The sequence below is a fragment of the Phaseolus vulgaris genome, chromosome 9 (assembly GCF_051622355.1).
Source record: "Phaseolus vulgaris cultivar YP4 chromosome 9, ASM5162235v1, whole genome shotgun sequence".
Lineage (NCBI taxonomy): Eukaryota > Viridiplantae > Streptophyta > Magnoliopsida > Fabales > Fabaceae > Phaseolus > Phaseolus vulgaris.
In genome coordinates, this window is record NC_143506.1 from 39,767,056 (window position 1) to 39,787,463 (window position 20,408).

General features: G+C 31.0%; 1 protein-coding gene across 2 annotated transcripts; it reads left to right on the forward strand.

Moving 5' to 3' along the window:
* The first annotated feature begins 16,224 nt into the window (after window positions 1-16,224).
* LOC137823024 (glucan endo-1,3-beta-glucosidase, basic isoform) lies at window positions 16,225-18,934 on the forward strand. Of its 2 annotated transcripts, none has more exons than XM_068628092.2 (2): window positions 16,225-16,540; window positions 17,760-18,934. In XM_068628092.2, the coding sequence occupies exons 1-2, from the start codon at window positions 16,450-16,452 to the stop codon at window positions 18,782-18,784; spliced, it is 1,116 nt and encodes a 371-aa protein (XP_068484193.1). In that variant the 5' UTR covers window positions 16,225-16,449; the 3' UTR covers window positions 18,785-18,934. The 2 variants fall into 2 exon arrangements, with proteins under 2 accessions (XP_068484193.1, XP_068484194.1); XM_068628093.1 differs by having other exon boundaries at window positions 17,763-18,934.
* The last annotated feature ends 1,474 nt before the right edge of the window (window positions 18,935-20,408 follow it).

A 20,408-nucleotide genomic window follows, 5' to 3' on the forward strand; every position in this document is an offset into this window, starting at 1 on the left:
TATATCTTAAAATTATAATTATGATAATAAATTTTACTATAGAAAAAATTTCATTTCATAATTTTTTCAATTATATTTATTTCCTGATTTTTTAAAAATTAAATTTACACTTATTTTAATTGTATTATGATTAACAATTATATTTATATTTATATTAAAATTATAGTATATTAATGTATGTATTAAATATCTAAAATAATAATGGTTTAGTTAAATTAATTATATATTTTATAATTATTTACTTATTTTATAATACATTGATATTTGTACAAAAGTGTAATTTTGTATGTTTTTATAAGAAATTTTATAATTGGATGACAATATTTTTTAAAAATAATATGTAAATAATTTAATTATTTAAAAATATTATTTATTTTAACCTTTATCATTTAAAACTAACAAATATATAAATTTAAGAAACACGAGTCAATTTTTAAAAAAAAAAATGAAACACTAAAACAAAATATGTAAGCTTATCTTTTTCTCAAAGTATGTATTCTTCTTTTAGACTTTCATAAATGTTCAAGAATTAATTTGATTATTGTTCCATATAGATTTTAACTGGGTTTTTGTATACTGTAGTGTTTGTTGATTGCATGAAATCAGCATTTCATGACTTGGTATTCATTTGTTCATAAACAAGATTAGAAAGTTGCATTTCTACTAGTTTTAGTTTTAGATTAGTTAAAATTTTAGACTCTTAACTATTATTAAACCAAAATAAAAGTTAAAATTATAAAAGAATCAAAAATTGATGTCAAAATATGTGTCAAAAAGAGAAATGAGAATACACAATAAGGAAAGTAAAGCAAAGTAATTAAAAATAATTAAAGCTTTTTAGTGCAACATTAAATTGAAAATCCTTTACTTCAAATAATTCTCATATACTTGTTTGATTCTTCACATCTTTCCTATCATAGATTCATAGCTATATTTTAACACTTGATCGTGTTAAATGTTAAAAGTCTAATAAAATTCACACAAATAAAATATTGATTATTTTAATTTTTATAAAGTTTAATCACCAATTTGTTTTGAGTCATTTAATATTGTGACTATACTTACTAGAAAAAAATATATAAAAAATAATATCATGTAAGATTTTCTTAAAAAAAACATAATCATTACTTTTCTTTTTTAAGGAGGTTGTTTAAGGAATCTATAATAAAGTTCTAAGTCATGTTCATATCTGTTTTCTTATACAAACTAAGTAAACTTTCATTGTTCCATTCTTGAGTCTAATCCTCATGTTTGTAGTTAGAACAATTTCTTTCCTTTTAGAATAATTAATACATCTATTAATTTAGCAATGAATTAAATGGATTATAATTGAAATAATTAATATCATTCTATCTTCATGTACTTCAGTTTTCTTACACTTTCTTGTTCAAAATGTCATTTTATTATAATGGATATTGGCATGTTATAAAGAAAATATATGAGACTTTCTAAGGTCCTGAACAACTGTGATGGGTGGAAGTAGTAAATGATTTCAAAATAAAGTACATGTTTCTTATAGGTCAACGCAGAAAAAAAAAAGTTATAATTCATTCGTGATTTCTAATTGGTAAAAAAAGGAAAACAACTGATAAATTGAAAAACAAAAATGTGTATAAAAGAGAGTGATATGTCATAAGAAGTGTTAAACGACAAGAAAAAAATACTACAAAATGAAAGCATTTCAAATACCTAAAGTTGCATCCATATGAACTTTAGTTGTCTTACAATAATCCTACCACTCATAATGTTGTATTTAATGTAAGCACTAATGACATACAATTTTTTCTTAGCATAATACATTAAGATTTAATGCACATTCATTACTTACTCATTTACTATTGCTCTTAAGTTAGTCAAGGACTTCTTGTACAAAGAGAAAATCATGTAATAATGTTATTAGCAACAAATACAAATACGAGAAGTAGTTGCTAACGACACTACACTCTCCTTTTATACTTCATGTCCATCAAAGTATATTATTGGCCTCATATTTACAATTGAATAGTGTATTTTCTTTTGGAAGCATGTCCTTCACCAACTGGAGTAATTTTCTGAAGCTTTTATCAATTCACTCATTATTTGCCTTCAAATTCACCAACCCTAACACCACTGACAACCGTGTGAACTTAGTCAAACTAGGATAAAGCAGAGTCTTTGCATTGGTATTCATTTTTTCATGCACATGTGTTTGTGAAAACAATTATACTTCAATCATGAATCATATTCTCCAACCGATCCTCCAAATTTGAATCAATTGAATTATCAATTTCGTTGACATTTGAAAAATCTAACAATTAATCATACCATGTCCATGTCTCATAACTTTTAAGAAACTCATTGCACAAAAGATGCTCCTTGATTTCTTCAACCCCCACCTTTCTTTCATTTATTTTGCTGAACAAACTGCAAAAAAATCCTCCACCCATATACCCATACTTATAAGTTATACAATATTTATTAATCCAACTTTGATCTTTAACTAGGTTATGTAGGCATGAGATGAACATTTCAATGCAATCTCACTTTTTTAACCAATGTGTGTTCCTACCCATTCAAGAAGATTCATTTTCTATAGTTAATTAATACATAATCATTAATCAACATTTCTTATATTTCACAAAAAATCAACATCATTTCGCATTAATCTGTCAAGTGGCACAACATGAAAGTCGTGACATCAAATCTACCACAATCAAATATGTATTATGGGATCAAAACAAGATGTAATCAACCAAGAGTTATGCAATATATAAAATGTGATTAAAACATATAAAATCGTTCAACTGAACAATTCAAGATTCAATTCAACTATTGTTAGTACTACCTTATATTGTTTTTATATAAAAGAAATATGAACATTTTATAATACTTTCTTAGTATTGAATCGAATCTCAAATGGGACATTAAGATTCACTCAATGCATTATAATTTTACTGAAATTTTGACAACATAACATCTAAATTATGGACATAAAAAGAAAGTTAAATAATCACAAGTTATCATTGAGTTGCAAAATTCAAAACAAAATATAAGATAATGTCTAAAAACTTGTCAAAGTATCATTTTACTTATTTTTTTTATTTAATGTAACCTACATACATGTGCTACCAAAAAACCCTAACAAAACATAACCACATTTATCATTATTTCTCATTTTTATGATTGTTTTTTTTTGTAGATTTCACATATCGAAATAATCAGATTTAACTTCAATGTATCATTGTCAAACAAAGGTTGAAAAACATCTAAACTCATATTTTCATCATTCTTAACAACACAAAAATATCACTACATTGATAATGCGACATGAATATAAAGATGAATTAGGAACTACGAGTCATGCACCACACAAATCGCCACTCGAAGTCGCGAACCAACACTACAAAGTCATGAACCACTACTCCATCATGAACCGCCACCAAGACCACAACACGAAAACAACCCATATATATCAATTGAAAAGACCTTATAATGTGACACAATGCAAAAATACTTAACCCACCAAGGAATCACAATGCAAGGCAAAGAGAAACGAAGTAACACAATTCCAACAAGAGAGCAAGAAGAGAAGAAAAATGGTGAAAAAATGAACAATAAAACAGTATAAATAACACATGTAAAATTATTTTTCAGTATGAATTTTCGTCATATGCCAAGACGACAACGCTTTCTATTGAAGGTGTTGTCGTATATACACTAAATACAAAAGGACATAAGTCACATAATATGACACTTCTTTTGTGATTCACATCATTTTTAGTCATTGTTTAACTATTTTACACAACTTGTTAGTGTTTTAGTTGTCTTTTTTTGTCATAGACAATAAGATAGAGGTACTTTCGTTTTCCTAAATTCTAATTACTCAACATAACTCATTGCCATAGGAGTTCGTTTCTTACTTTGTGTTGGTACATGGTTTCATAGTTAACTCTAGGTGGTTGAGATACACATGTTTTTTTTTCATTGACACTAAAAATATGGCCATTGTAACATCAACATCATAATAGTGTTATGTTACTCCATGCATTTAAGGGAACAATGAAGGTCTAAAAAAATATTACAAGCGTATAATTAATAAAGGTGACAAATTTTCACTAAATTGGGTAATTTATTTTCAAAATTATTAAAATGGATAAATTTTAAAAAAAATTATAAAATTGTTAAGTTGTGTTTAACACAAGACTTCAAAATAAGAAGTTGTGTTTTTAAAAAATGACTTTTATATTGAAATAGAAGTCGTGTTTTGAATACACAAATTTTTATTATTACTTTATTTTTGTTTTTAGTAAAATCGTATGCTTAATACACTTTTTAGATTTTAAAAATTATTTTATTTTTTTATATAAGTCGTGCTCTTAATGCACAATTTTTATTTTATTTTTTATAAAGCACATATGTGCTTCAAAATAAGAACAAAGGAAAAATAGAAAATTAAAGTATGTGTGCTTATGAGCATAAGTTAAGTGAGATTCAAAATTTAACATGTATACTGAGAATATTTCAAGTGCCATAATTTTGCTTCTTCTTTCATTTACCGTAATAAGGATAATGAAATTTGAGGTCATAAACATAGACGACAACTTCGACGATGTTGTAGGTGGCGAACCACACTCTCATCTTGTTATGGGGTAGTTTAATTTTCGCAACCCACACTAGTACAAAATATGAAAACAACGACCCTTTATTTAGTGCGGCTTTGCGCTTAAACGCATTTGTAAAAAACGCGGTGGCATTTTTGTAATTAAATTGATTTATAAATGCGGTTCTAGGGTAAGACCGCATTGTCTCTTTCTCACTCCTTAATATGATTATAAATGAGTTTGTCATGAAAGTGGGAAGAAAATACTCGTTCTTGTTCCTTCGGCTTTCTTGGTAGAACTTTTGGAGAATATCCCTATGGTAAAGGTAGGTTTGTTTCTTCCTACACCTTCATTTGCTCCTCTCACCCCACAAGTAAAGCAAAAGATCATTTTGTCCTTAAAAATACATTTCGGGTTCTAAAATATGGAAATGTATGTTTTTCTATTTACACATCTTGGATTGTATAATCTAGAATGTTTATGGATTGTATAATATAGAAGGTTTATGGATTGTATAATACATAAGGTTCTTCCAGATTATACAATCCAGAATAATTTTTTTTTCTTGAAAAAAGTACATTCTAGATTACAAAATCTAAAAGGTATTCCTGAGTCCAGAAATACTTTCCAGATTCTGTAATCTGAAAATACCTTATAGATTTTATGATCCGGAATGTATATTTTTTAAACAAACTCATTTTGGATTATAGAATTCGAAAGGTATTTCTAATATGAAAATATCTTATGAATTCTATAATCTGGATTTTTTTGTAGACCATCTATTCTAAAATGAAAAAATTAATAAAATAAAATGTATTTTTAATATTTTAAGAAGTATGAGATGTAACAAGTTATGGGGTGCAAGAAGAAAAAGCCTAAAGGTAGAGAGAAGAGCCCAAAGGCTCAAACCCCAAAGACCCAAAGGGGACTCTTTCTTCCTACACCTCCATACCTTCTTGTGCCACCCCCATACTAAATATGAAAATACCATTTTATCCTTTTTTTTTCACCCCCTTGAATTTAAAAAATAAGCCTATGGATTATGTAATCCGGAATCCGAATTACATAATCCGGAAGTCAATTTCATATTTAGAAAAGACTTCTGGATTATGTAATCCGGAAGCTAATAACACATATGAAAAAAAGACTTTCGGATTACATAATCCATAAGCTAATCTTATGTATAGAAAAGACTTCCAGATTATGTAATACGGAATCTAATCACAAAAGACTTCCGGATTACATAATTCGGAAGCTAATTCTGAATCTAGAAAAAGACTTCCGGATTATGTAATCCGGAATATTGAAAAGGGTATTTTTGGAATAAGAAAAATTTATGGGGGTGGCACAAGAAGGTATGCAGGAAGAAGCAGCCCCCAAAGGGGTACAATTTAAGAAAATAGAGCCCAAGGTGTTTGAGGCACTTGTGGCAGTTTCTTCTTGCACCCCTACATTTCTTCCTTCACCCCCACAAAGTTGCGCAAAGACAAAACTGTCCCTATATAAATTGTATATTTTTTTTTGTATTCCGGATTATGAAATCCGGTAAATTTTCGGATTGGCGCTTCTGGTAAATTTTTGGATTGGCGCATCCGGTAATCTCCCAGATTGATGCTTCTGGTAGTACATGAATGATAGTGTTAATCCAAAATAAAAAAATGCAAAACATCTATAATTGAAAAAACCATTCTGGATCCGCCAATCCGTAATTCAAAATATGCATTCCGGATTCAGAAATCCATAATTGAAAAAAATCATTCTGGATCCACCAATCCGTAATAGACATTAGGCTTCCGGATTCAGCAATATGGAAATCAATAATTTATGCAAACTTTGCTTCCAGAACACCCCCTCATCCAGAATGCAACATGATTCACTTCCGGATTGATGAATCCGTAACACACTCCCAGATCTCGAAAATGTGAGGTCAGTTTCGGAATTTACAAAATTATGGGGGTACAGAAAGAAAAATGTAGGGGTGCAGCCGACATTTGTTAATATCTACTTTGTAAAATAAATAACATACTCTTCCTCAATCTCTCCTCTCTACCCATTCTTTTCATTAAAGAGAAGACGTGTATTAAGAATTTGACTTCTAAAATAATAAAATATTCTTTTAGAAAAACAAAAGTAGTACATTAAAAATATGACTTCACTAAAAACAAAAATTAAAATCAAATATCATGTATTTCTATTTTAATCAGAAGTCGTGTTTCTTAAATATGATTTATTTATTTATATAATTTTTAAAAATCTATTCATTTTGATAAATTTGAAAAAAAAAATTATTTGTTTGGTGAAAAAACCTAAAGGTGGCAGTAGATTACGAGTATGCCCCCCCTATAGTTGGTGGCTTCTTGGGCTTAAACAAGAACGTGTGGGCCCATGCTCTGTGAAAGTAGAGTTGTTCAAGAACTTTGTACTCATTCATTTAGAATTGTTCCTTCCTTGGCATCATCCAAAGATACCACAGTTCAAATAAAGAATATACATTGATTTCTATATATAAATATTACATTAAAATCATGATAGAAAAGGATACTTAAATTTTTATTTTTTTAACATTTTATCATTTTAAAAATTCTTAATTATCTTATCGAGTATTTCTTAATAATTTCAATTGTATCCTAGTTTTAAAAATGATTGTAGGGGCACTCTTATATTATTACCAAGTTACTTCAATATTTTAGAAATTAAAAAATGTGTTTCAGAAAAGATATTTCAAAAAAAGATTTTTTATTCTGAAAATATTTTTTGCTTACAAAATTCTTATTCTGAGAATACTTTTCATTTACAAAATTTCTGTTCCAAAATTATAAAAAATAATTCTTGTATTTCAAAAAAATGTAAAGATGGAGTAATACTGTCACATATTACACTGCCTTTACACATCTTGAATGAGTCGTGATGTTAATAAGTGATTCACTTTTTTTTCTAATAAATAAATAAGTGATTCACTTATTTTATACAATTTTTCAGAACTTATCAATTTTTATAATAATATTTTTCTAGTATTATATAGATTTAAAATATCATCTAGAGTTAAAAAAATGAAATACATGTAATATCAAAAAATATAAATTGAGTATATTAATCTCAATGTTTATGGCATGTACCACATATGTGAGACTATATTTCAATGCATAGAAGAATACTAAATTTCTCATAAATGCAGTTGACTTTTCTAAATGATATGTACAAAAGATAGGAAATTAATAAACAAATTAAAAAGATATATATAAACAAAAAGAAAGATATATATCCATGTAGCAATGGAAGGTATTTGTATGAAAGGGGCAATTTTTCCTCTTTATTACTTAAATATGATCGCTTTTGAAAAAGTTATGAGGTTGAAAAAATCGTATGGATGTGAGATGATTTTATTTATTATGAAAAATTTGTGTTAAAGTTAAATGATTTTGATCAAGTAAAGTCGTCTTAATAATTACTATAAAAAAATAATTAAATTTAAAGATATAAAATAAGTAGTCCTTATATTCATTAAATTAGATATTATTTTAGAAACTAAAAAATAATTGTATTTAAAGTGGTTTTTGTTATTAATAAAAATTTATAAAATAAAAATTGGTATCTAAATTAGCTACCAAAGTTTTAACTGTTAATATTTTAAATTCTAAATTAGTCCCTAAAAGACTAATAAATGGAGACCTTCACTACAATGTTATTCGTCGGCACCACTGTTACGGGGTTGTAGGAAAATTGAGCGTCTTTCAGTTGCGAACCCTCACTTTCATAGCCGCCACTAGCAGTGTCACGTCCACAATCCATGCATGGGTGCTTTCCAAGTGCAATGTGCTCGAATTGTTCTACTACGTCAGATGGGCCCAAACCAGTAGACTCCCCTACCTAACTTTCAACTTGCAAATGGGCCAAAAGTGACCCACCACAAATTAGGTCATCAAGTGCCCATTTGAAAGTTGTTTTAGACAGATTAAAACCTATGTGCCCGTTAGACTTAATCCCCTCCACATCTCCAATAATGATGCTACCCTCTTTCTTCATTTCCAAGTGACATTCTGACTTCTAAAAAGGAATTAACTCCATAGTTATTGCATGCGCCACCTTTAGAATTTCTCTCTCCCAGCAGGAAACTGAATAGTTTGTTCCTCTCCTCCCTTCTTCGCAGTCAGAACACTCAGATTCAAGGGGCTCTTCTCCGACACTATCCGCCATTCGAGCCTTTGGAAGGTCTTCAGAGAGCGCTCCCCAATTCGTATGAAGACACCCTAGTTATTGTGACCTGAAAAACATATCTCTTCTTTTAGTGACACCTGACACAATGTATCATTGATCCTCATAGATTTTGCCTTTCCCACTGGAATTCTAGTGCGCAATCTAGCATACTCTAAGACCTCTCTTGTAACAGTTGCCTCGTTGACTTCAACAATGTACCAACTAGAGCCCCTATACGCTCAAAACACTAGCTAATCCAAAGTGCCAACATATGACCTCTGTAACGAACCCACACAAGTTTGTCAACTACCACAAATGAATCGTTCCAGGGGATGATTGATTCGAAGACTCTGTCAAACCATTTTTTATTCTCTTATATAGATTTCACAATTATGCTCTCATCTTCACATGACAAAAACACATACTTTTCCCCAAGGTATCTTACTCTAACGAAATTGAACCGTCCCAAAAGGAAGCTTTCCTTGATGGACTGCACATTAGTTGCCTTGGAAACTCTACCAACAAAACAATTCTGCAACCACTCTGAAGACTCCACCTTGACCCTAAGTGAAACATGTCATCTTCTGAAGCTCCCTGGGAAAAACTCTCGCTCCCACTTTTAACAACCTGTGCAAAAGAATGTTGTTGAATCTTCTTGCTCCAAACTTTCCGATCTACTACAGTCTTCGTCTTTGGTTTAGAATTCCTTTTGTTCTTTGGAAACTCGTTCTTATAGTATTTAGGTATGTTAACCCTCATCTTCCAAGTTCCTATCCATATTGAATCCAATTTTCTTTCCAAGACATGTGTGTCCCCCACCCTTTGAAACCTAACAAACCCGAAATGTTGTTTTCTGGTGTTTAATTTCCTGGAAATGAAAATATCTAAGACCCTTCCCCATCTTTGAAAGAGTTTGCATAAAGCCTTTTCATTGTACTCATCCGGAAAAATTAGATAGAAACTAATTTTTGAGACAAAAAATTAGTTGCTATATTGACTAAATTAGATACTATTTTAGAGACTAACAAAATTGTTGATTTCTAAATTAGTTTCTATTATTGATAAATAGTTTCAAAATTGGTATCAAATTAGCCACCAAAGTTTTTGCTACCAAATTTTGAATATAAATAATTGGTATTTAAAACATTGGTAGCTAATTATATACCAATTTAGAAACTATTTATCAATAATAGTAATTTAGAAACCAATAATTTTTTTAGTCTCTAAAATAATATCTAATTTAGTTAATATAACAACTAATTATTTTTAGTCTCTAAAATTGGTTTCTATTTGATGATTTTTCTAGTAGTAATACGTTTTCCCTACATCTTTGCTTATATGCCAGTCTAGGTAAATTTTGTCTCCCCTCCCACCAGAATTTAGCTAGGTTTGAGTGATAGTGTTTACTCATAAGGCGAATAGAGAAGGTGGTGTGTTGCTACAATTGTGTAAAAACTTTTGGTAAGCAATTTGAGCTTCCATAGTGAGTTTCTGTGATAATCTTCACAATGGTCGAAATCACTATAGTGGTGTTTACAAAGTTTTGGTACCACAAAGGGTTGCAAATAGGCCTTTACCCAGCTTTGCCATATATGGTGCGAGTAGCTAGGGAGTTAAAACTGGGTTAACAAAATAAAAATATCAATCGAGTTTATTAAATTGATGGTGGACAAGATAACTTAGCAAACTCAATTCATTTTGCCAACCCTGCTTCAAGAAAACACATAAGAAAACCCTACTTTAAGAACACACATAATTAAGAAAACCCTACTTTAAGAAATCACATAAGGAGACAAAATTCTATCAATAGAAAATTGTACACTATCATAAATACCAAGAAATTGTACACTATCGTAAATACCAACAAAAGATGAAGAATCAACCTTTAAATGAATATTAAATCAAGTACATACATACTAAAGATTCTATATACCAATCAAAGAATGAGAAGCTGTTTGAAGCGATTCAAGACCAAACTTTAACTTGTGTCAAAGAAAACACTTCAATATTTTTTTTGATAAGCAAAGAATAAATAATATTAAAAATAGAACACTCCAGGGATGTTCCAACCCGTATACAACAGTCAAGAACTCCATACAACGGAAGCCTTTGATTCTTGACCACGAGATAGCACCTACAAGGCTCACAAAACCAGCTGAATAATGCAGTAAAACATCCTAAAGACTACTAACAACAGCAAAAAATTCCAGCATATGCCTTAAAGCTAATCGGAACCACTAACAATCAGAAAAGCACTGTTAGAGTGGCTTCAAAACTGAATGAAGAAAGAAAACACTTCTATATGATCAACAACTCCATTTTTAAATAAACAATTGTTCATATTTTTTTTTATCAGCAAAGAATAAATAAAATAAAAAGAGACATTTCAGGGGTGTCCCAACCCTTATACAAAACCCCAAATACAAGTATTCTAGTACCCTACCAACTAATGATCCAACAATACACAATCCCAGTACAAAATATAAGAACCCAACAAACACAGTTACATCAACCCACAAAAAAGGTCACACCCTCAAACAAAGATATACAAGAGGTTTTTGCCATCAGGCTGAATTACCATAACCAAGTGTCAAACTCGATAATAAAAGACACATCACCCAACAACTAAGCCAAATCTTTGTAACAGGCAAACTGTACCAAAAATCCAAAAACTAACATCAACAAACCGATCCTTCGAGGATAGTACATAGACCAGATATTGCTTGCAAGAAAAACGTAACAGCTTCCAATCGCAGTTCTGAGCAAAGAACTCAGTCCGGCCCTGCCAAACAAAATGTCCAAGACAACCGCAATACAGAGCAGAATCATCAATCTGACCCTGCCAGATAGGAAATACCAAAACAACCTGCACAACCACTTAAAGCTTTCCAAGCCTCAGTCTAGCCATTCATATAGGAGTTACCGAAGGAACCTGCGCAAACCACACCACAACTACCAAAACTAGGAAAGAACGTTAGTTAATAAGACAAAAAATCAGACTTTCAAATACCTCATACAACAAATAGGATCCAAACACCAGTCTGAGTAAGAGAACGCAACCGATTTTTCTTTTACTGTGACCCAAGACCAAGTCTTCCTTTGTGCCACGGTAAAAACCTCCACTAGATCCACCCGCCCATTCTCAAACACAACCTTATTCCTGTGATTCCAAATTTCACTCACAAAACCTACCCAAATACCCCCCCCAACACTTGGTACCTGCGTGGTTCAGACCAAGAGGTTTGAACATCCTAAAGTGCATTTGTGCATCACAATGTAGCACCAACGGGAAACCCAACCACGTGAGACACATACCCCAAATTCTCCAAGAAATCTTACACTCAAAAAATAAATGTCTTACCGACTCTTCTTCCACACCACACAGAGGGCACCGATCGCACATCAAAGGTATACCGCGTCTCGAAAGATTGTCCTTAGTAGGAATAGCATTACGTAACACCCTCCAAGCCAAAAAATGTGCCGAAGGTAAGGTCTTTAAAGTCCAGAAATTCGCGAACAGATCCTCCCCCACTACAGACTCCTCCCCCATGAGGCACTTATATGCTACCTTCACAGAGAAATTCGTATGATCCACATCCCTCCATAGCCATTTATCAGGTTTAACTCCACCTTCTCTTGTTAACCTTTTGGTATCCAACTTTCGCATTAGAAGATCAAGTAGACTGGATTCCCACACAAAAAGATTTCTTCTCCACCGTAGTTTCCAGGACCAACCATTATTACTCCAACTCCCAACTTGTGACAAAGTACAACCAGTATCCAAGGAGATTAAATATAATCTAGGGAATTTATGCATTAGAGGGATGTTTTCCAACCACTTATCCTCCCATAATCTGATTTCTTTCCCATCTCCTACTTCCCACCGACCTCTATCTTCAAAATCACATCCCCACCCCTCTAAGTGCCAAACTTTCCTGAGGTCCCTCCACCACATCGAATCCTTACAAGACTGATCTTGAGATCTTAAACCCCTCCACCCACCATACTTAGACTCTATAATATCCTTCCAAAACCCACTCTCTTCAGACTTAAGTCTCCATATCCATTTCCCTAGAAGAGCCAAGTTAAACTTTTCTATGTCAATGACCCCTAATCCGCCATTATCTTTCGATTGACAAATCTTATCCCACGCCACCCAAGCAATTTTCCGGTTCTCTGACCCCCATTCCCACAAAAAGTTTTTTTGTAACCTTTTCACTTCCCTCATCACAGTTACCGGCATATAAAAAATGGAGACATAGAAAAGCGGTAGGGACGTAAGCACCGATTTGATAAGACATACTCTGCCTGCCAAAGAGAGGGTTTTCCCTTTCCACGCACTCAGCCTATTCCGTAACTTAGTGATCACACCTTCCTAAAAGACACACCTCTTATGATTCCCACCTACCAACACCCCCAAGTAATTGAAAGGTGCCTTCATAATGTCACAGTTAAGAATTGAGGCGAAAGTCATCGTCTGATTTATATTCACACCCACTCCCCCAACCTTACTCTTGGAATAGTTAACCTTAAGACCAGAAGCAAGTTCAAAGCATTTCAGAATAGCCTTTAGTGTCAGAACATTTAGGATTGAGGCTTTACAGAAGAAAAGAGTGTCGTCTGCATATTGCAACATGCACACTTTTACTCGCTTTTCCCCAACTTCAATACCTTCTACTAGCTTCTTTTCTTCCGCCTGCCTAACTACCCCTGCAAGACCTTCAACCGCAATTAGAAAAAGGAACGGTGTTAAAGGATCCCCTTGTCTTAGGCCCTTCAAAGGTTTAAACTCAGTTGTAGGGCTTCCATTTACTAACACAGATATTGAGGATGATTCTAAACAATTTTTTATCCAATCAATCCACTTACCACAAAAACCCAATCTTCCCATCATGTAGTAAATAAACTCCCAACTAACTGAGTCGTATGCCTTTTCATAGTCCACCTTAAACACCACACATTCTTTCTTTTTCCTTTTTACCTCCTCCAGTGTCTCGTTAGCCACTAACACACTGTCCAACAAACCTCTTCCTTCCAAGAGAAAGCAGACTGTCTGGGATCAATAACTTTGTTTAGTACCCTTTTTAACCTTGAAGAAAGGATTTTAGAGATAATTTTATACACACAACCCACCAAAGAGATCGGTCTAAACTCATTCAGTTGTTGTGGATTTGCAACCTTTGGAACCAGGGTAATAAATGAGGCGTTAGAACCTTTCGGCCAACTTCCACCCTCTGCAAACCTTTGTACCGCACTCACAACATCTTCTTTTAAAAAATCCCAACAGAATTTTATAAAGCCAAAATTAAAACCATCCGGTCCAGGACTTTTGGAGCTGTCACAATTCCATACTGCCTCCTTAACTTCCTCTTCTGAAATACTTCCAACCAACGTTACATTGTCCTCCCTAGATATCACCTTAAACTGAACATTATCCAATCTAACCAGAGGACTTCCCCCCCACTAAATCTGCCCTCAAAAAATTCCTTCACTCTAACCTTTACTTCGGTTGGGTCTTCGCACCACTGATCTCCGACCTTGAGACCATTAATCCCGTTAAACATCCTCCTCCACTTAATGCTTGAATGATAAAATTTTGTATTCAAATCCCCCTGACTTAACCAACTGAATCTTGCTTTTTGCTGTAAAATCGCCTCTTGTTTCACTCGGACTTGCCCCAGGTCAGCTAACAATTGTTCCTATATCTCCAAATCTCTTTAACCAATGCTATCCAAATATTATTCATAGTAAAATTAACTGATATATGCTCAAATAAATCACTTAATTCTATTATAGAATATACTATATATTAAATTCGTGTTATATTATGTTGAACACTTCAAAAATTGCACATGACAAAAGTTAGGCTAATATTTGAAGTTGATTCAGAAGGTGCAGCAGCCCTATCATCATTTAGAAAAGGCAATTGGCTTTTATGGCTGCGGTGAGAAGCTAGTTAATTATTAATATAAATATTTAATGTATTTTGTAGGGCACATATACTTATTATCTTGGGTTTATATAACACCATGCGTAGATGCAATCAAGTAGAAGACTATTAAGGAAATTGAATTCTTTGGTATTTTGTTAACGTGGGCCCTTAATACCAAGTTGTTGATAGGAAAAGCTTTAAACTATGTTGAAAATGCTAAGCATTTAGATATATTCATCATCTACTTTGTCCCACTCTTCCAAGTGCATGCACTATCATCACTTGACTATTATATATATTTGTCTACATCATTTTATTTTTTTGCCAAGAATTATATTATTATGACTATTTTTGCAAAAGTGGATAAGATATAGAAATAGAACGAAAACTAAAATAAATAAATAAATAATATGATAGGAGTGGTAAAAAAACTGAAGAATTATAAAAAGAAAGGCATTAGAAAAACTATTAGTATCTAAAATGATTTTTAAATTAATATTCAATTAGTTAATTAACATCTAATAATTACCAAAATTTTAGTTATTAGTTTTAAAATTTAAAATAATAAATAACTAAAACTTTGATAATTATTAAATACCAATTTAAAAACTAGTTTAAAAATTTAAAAACTACTTTAAATATTAATAATTTTTAATTTATAAAATAGAATATAATTTAATTATATAATGATTAATTTTTTTTAGTCATTAAAATTAATTCTATTTAATAATTTTTTTAGTTGTAATACTAAGAAATTATTTTTAATCACTGATAAGGTGTATAAGTTTTATTTTCTTTAATTGATGTGATTTTGTGGTTTCCAGTTAACTGAGATGAGACAAAAAATTTAAACAATAAATGCTTAGAAGAAAATAACATAAGTTTGTTTAAGAATTATTAACTATTGTACCAATAGTATTCCGAATACTTATTTTTTTTCATGTTTATATATAAAGTGTCTATCATAATTACATTAATAATTTTGAGAGTTTTATTCCGAATTTTTTTTATTTAAGTGATATTATAATATACATATTATAATAATTACACTACAAGAAAATCATGAAATAGAAATCAATTTTTAGAGATCAAAATAATTAGTTGCAATAATAACTAAATTAGAGACGATTTTAGAAACTAAAATCAAATTTGATTTCTAAATTAATTTCTATTATTGTAAAATAGTTTCTAAATTAGTATCTAATTAGCAACCAAAGTTTTAACTACCAATTATTTAGTTTCTAAATTTGGTAGCAAAAACTCTGGTTGCTAATTAGATATCAATTTAAAAACTATTTAACAATAATAAAAATTAATTTAGAATTTTTTTTTAGTTTCTAAAATAGTTTCTAATTTAGTTATTATTGTAACTAATTATGTATTTCATATTTTTTTTTAGTGTTAGTATGGTGTATATGTATGGATAATTTTTTAGACTAGTTTTATTACATGTTTTAATAGCAAAATTAATGCATAATGTGTTTTTAGATATATACGTAGGAGAGTTATTTGAAATGTAGATTGGAAGAGAAAATTGGCAAGACCAAGACTTTTCATCATGGGTGGGTAAACATGGACATCAAGATTTATATTAATAATTGAAATTTGTTCTATGACTTGGTCAAGGAGCTAGCTGTGTTTATAAGAACACTGAAACAATGAAGTTTAATAAATCAATTCAAAGCCTCTGTTGAGGGCTAATCCTTCACTTCACCATTTTGTGGTGTGTTATAATTTTCCACCATGGCTTCTCAGTTCCCCAGAAACCAGAGGTTCTCATTTGCTGCTTTCCTTCTTCTTTTTCAACTATTCACAGTAAACCTTATCACAACAGGTCAGTTTCTCTCCATTCATTTATTAAGTTTGCTCATAGATTGATATGTAATACTAGTTTCTCAGACAAGATTGGTTCCTCACCATTTTGTTCTGGATAAGTTAAATGTATATATCAATCTATCTATTAACAGTACACTGAGCAGTTTCAAAATCAACAAAAAAGAAAAAAGAAAAATCAAATTATTATTTCATAAAATTAATTCAAAAAATTAGTTAAAAATCTATTTGTATATTGACAACTTAGTCTAAATATTAAACATAGTTTTTTTATTGATATTAAAGAGGTTGAATTTATTAAATAAACTAATAACCATAGCCAATGTAAATTTAATTTTTTAATAAAATTAAAAACTTTACACACATATATTTTTTTGGTCAAATTTATATATATATATATATATATATATATATATATAAAGTCTTAAGTTTAAAAACTTTACAAAATCTCCATCAGTAAAATAGATGGACAAGTCAACCTGACTTAGCTTTCCATTGCCAGATGCTAACTAGGTGTTTGATGTTTTTGCAACTATCCAGTTCATTGGATAATGACTCTATTTTATGTCTTTTTGTGTCTATTTAATAATGTTTTGCTATGACAATTAACATAATACATAAACATTAAATGAAATTAGTAGTTTTAGTTGACCTGACAAAAAAATATTGAAGAAATAGAAAAGTAGATACAAAATTTAGAGAAAGTTATTTAATTTGAGCAGAGAACCAGCTTCTTGAAGCTAACTTATTTTATCATCCTTAATATTACATCATATTTTATACATCCATAAAATATCATTTTCAATGTTAGGGGACATTATAATGCCTTTTTTTCTCAAATTATCATTTTCCAAAAGATTTTTTAAAGTCAAGCTAATGTAAATAAACTATTGACTATTTCTTTAAAATAAGCTTCACCAATTTTATTCAATGTTATTACTTACCAATATCCCTTAATCATATGTAGCATGTGGTTGCAGTTTTAATTTGACACAATTTTTTTTATCGTGAGAAATAATCATTTCAAAGATGACCTAATAACTCATAAAAAATAAAAAGAAAAATAAGATAAAATCTCATCCCAATCAAAACCGATCCCACAATAAACTATCGTCTAACCTAAAATTCAAGAATATCACACACACAAAAACTTAACTTTGACAACCCTCAGAATATATCAACACATCAAATTTGACAGATATGATTTTTGATTTGGTTAGCAGATGCTCAAATCGGGGTGTGTTATGGCATGATGGGCAACAATCTCCCATCAGCCAATGAAGTTATAAACCTTTACAGATCAAACAACATAAGAAGAATGAGACTTTACGATCCCAATCAAGCAGCTCTGCAAGCACTCAGAAACTCAGGCATTGAACTCATTCTTGGAGTGCCAAACTCTGATCTTCAGGGTCTTGCCACAAATGCCGACACTGCTCGTCAATGGGTGCAAAGGAACGTGTTGAACTTTTGGCCCAGTGTTAAAATCAAGTACATAGCAGTTGGCAATGAAGTGAGTCCTGTTGGAGGTTCCTCTTGGTATGCCCAATATGTTCTACCTGCTGTCCAAAATGTATACCAAGCTGTAAGGGCTCAAGGCCTCCATGATCAAATCAAGGTTTCAACAGCCATTGACATGACCCTTATAGGAAACTCCTACCCTCCATCACAAGGTTCCTTCAGGGGTGATGTTAGATCCTACCTAGACCCTATAATAGGGTACTTGCTATATGCAAGTGCACCTTTGCTAGTGAATGTGTACCCTTATTTCAGTTACTCTGGTAATCCTCGTGATATATCACTTCCCTATGCTCTTTTCACTTCACCAAATGTTGTGGTGAGGGATGGCCAATATGGGTACCAAAATCTGTTTGATGCTATGTTGGATTCAGTGCATGCAGCCATTGATAACACTAGGATTGGTTACGTTGAGGTGGTTGTGTCTGAGAGTGGGTGGCCCTCAGATGGAGGGTTTGGTGCCACGTATGACAACGCACGTGTGTACTTGGATAACTTGGTTCGTCGTGCTGGAAGAGGAAGCCCTAGAAGGCCTTCGAAGCCTACAGAGACTTATATATTTGCCATGTTCGATGAGAATCAAAAGAGTCCTGAGATAGAGAAACATTTTGGGCTCTTTAAACCCAGCAAAGAGAAGAAGTACCCCTTTGGATTTGGTGCCCAAAGGGATGCAAAGATTGTTGTTGATGAGTTCAATGCAACATATCCCCTTAAGAGTGACATGTAAGGTTGGAACCCTAGTTCTCAAAGTCTGTTGTAATATTCCACCAAAATAAGACAGAATTTTATGTTTGTAAAACATGTTTATCCTTTGGTTTTGGATAAAAAGTATGTTGGTTGTTAATAATAAAGTGAACCTACACTCACTTTTATCTTAGTTTTCTTGTTTTATTTCATCATTCACTTTCATTATAAAAACAAGCATTTAATGAGGATTAAATTTTTTAAAATTAACGAAATCCACTTTAAAACAAATAATTACGATTTATATATGTTTAATTAATCACAAGATCGTAAGATAAATCATTAATTATTTTTCATAACTTTTTATTTTACAAATATAAATAGATATGTTGTATTTTCTTAGTTTTCTTACCCACTTTAATTGATTGGTATGAATTGATTACGTATTCTTTGAACTAAGACATTTTGAAAGGAGAAGAGTCTTAATCATGGTCAATGGCTGCTTCAGTAGTTTTTGTTATCATAGATAGCTACAATCCTACAAGATATATTCAACTCCATAGCCGCCACTAAAGATCATCATTCATAATTTATCTACTTATTCATAATTTCTAATTCTTCTAATATTTATTGATTTATTTGGTGGGGTGCATGATAAAAAAATATCATTATATGCAAGATAATGTAGTACGTGTTCTGTTTATAAGAGTGTTCAGGTTGTATACAAAATAAACTAAAATATGTATAAAGTTAAATTATTTTATATTTTTGTATCGTACCACAAATACAATAATCTCAATTGTATTTTCATATTAAAACACGACTTTCTAGTCATCTCCAAACACATTCTCGTACACATGCAGTACAAAAGTAAAACATCTTTCATAGGAAATAATAAATAATTGTATTAGCAAGTTAATGGACTAAAATATATATTAAATGTCAACTACTAAAATTTTACTTAGTTTATTTTTTTAATTAAATATATATTAATTATCATTTTCTGTATGATTCATACAAAGAATACTATATACAAAGAATACAAATTATAAGACATAATTAGATTCTTAAGTTCAACTTAACCTTGCTCCCAAGAATACCAAACTTTCTATATTTTGTTATTTCTATTGTATTAATTAATATCTGACAAGTCACATATCATTCGGTCTCATTGATGAACTGATCTCGTATTAATATATTTTGAAAATATTTAGTAAATGACAGCAATAACAATTATGGAAACTTTTTACCAATCATAATCGTGTCCCACTGAATTTGGATAACATCCTCGAAAAATCAACTAATACTGATTCAGTGGAAGAAATTGATTTATTAAGATATTCTTTAAATATACGAACATACAAACATAACATATCAATATATCTCTCGGTAAATCAAGGATCATGTTAGAAATCAGTTAACACTAATATTTGATAGATTCAGTCCATGACTACAAAAACTCATGACTAAACACTTTAAATAAATCATCTCCAGAAGTGTAAGGTATGCTTTAATCAACTTTCACTATACACTCTTAACACTACTTACTTGATTGTCGAAGTATCTTTTTCAGGTCAACTCCAGCCGAACACCAACAATTAAAGGTGAAAAGGCAACCGAGACATCAAGACTTGTACAACCAATTATTATCTATACCTTCTTTGTCT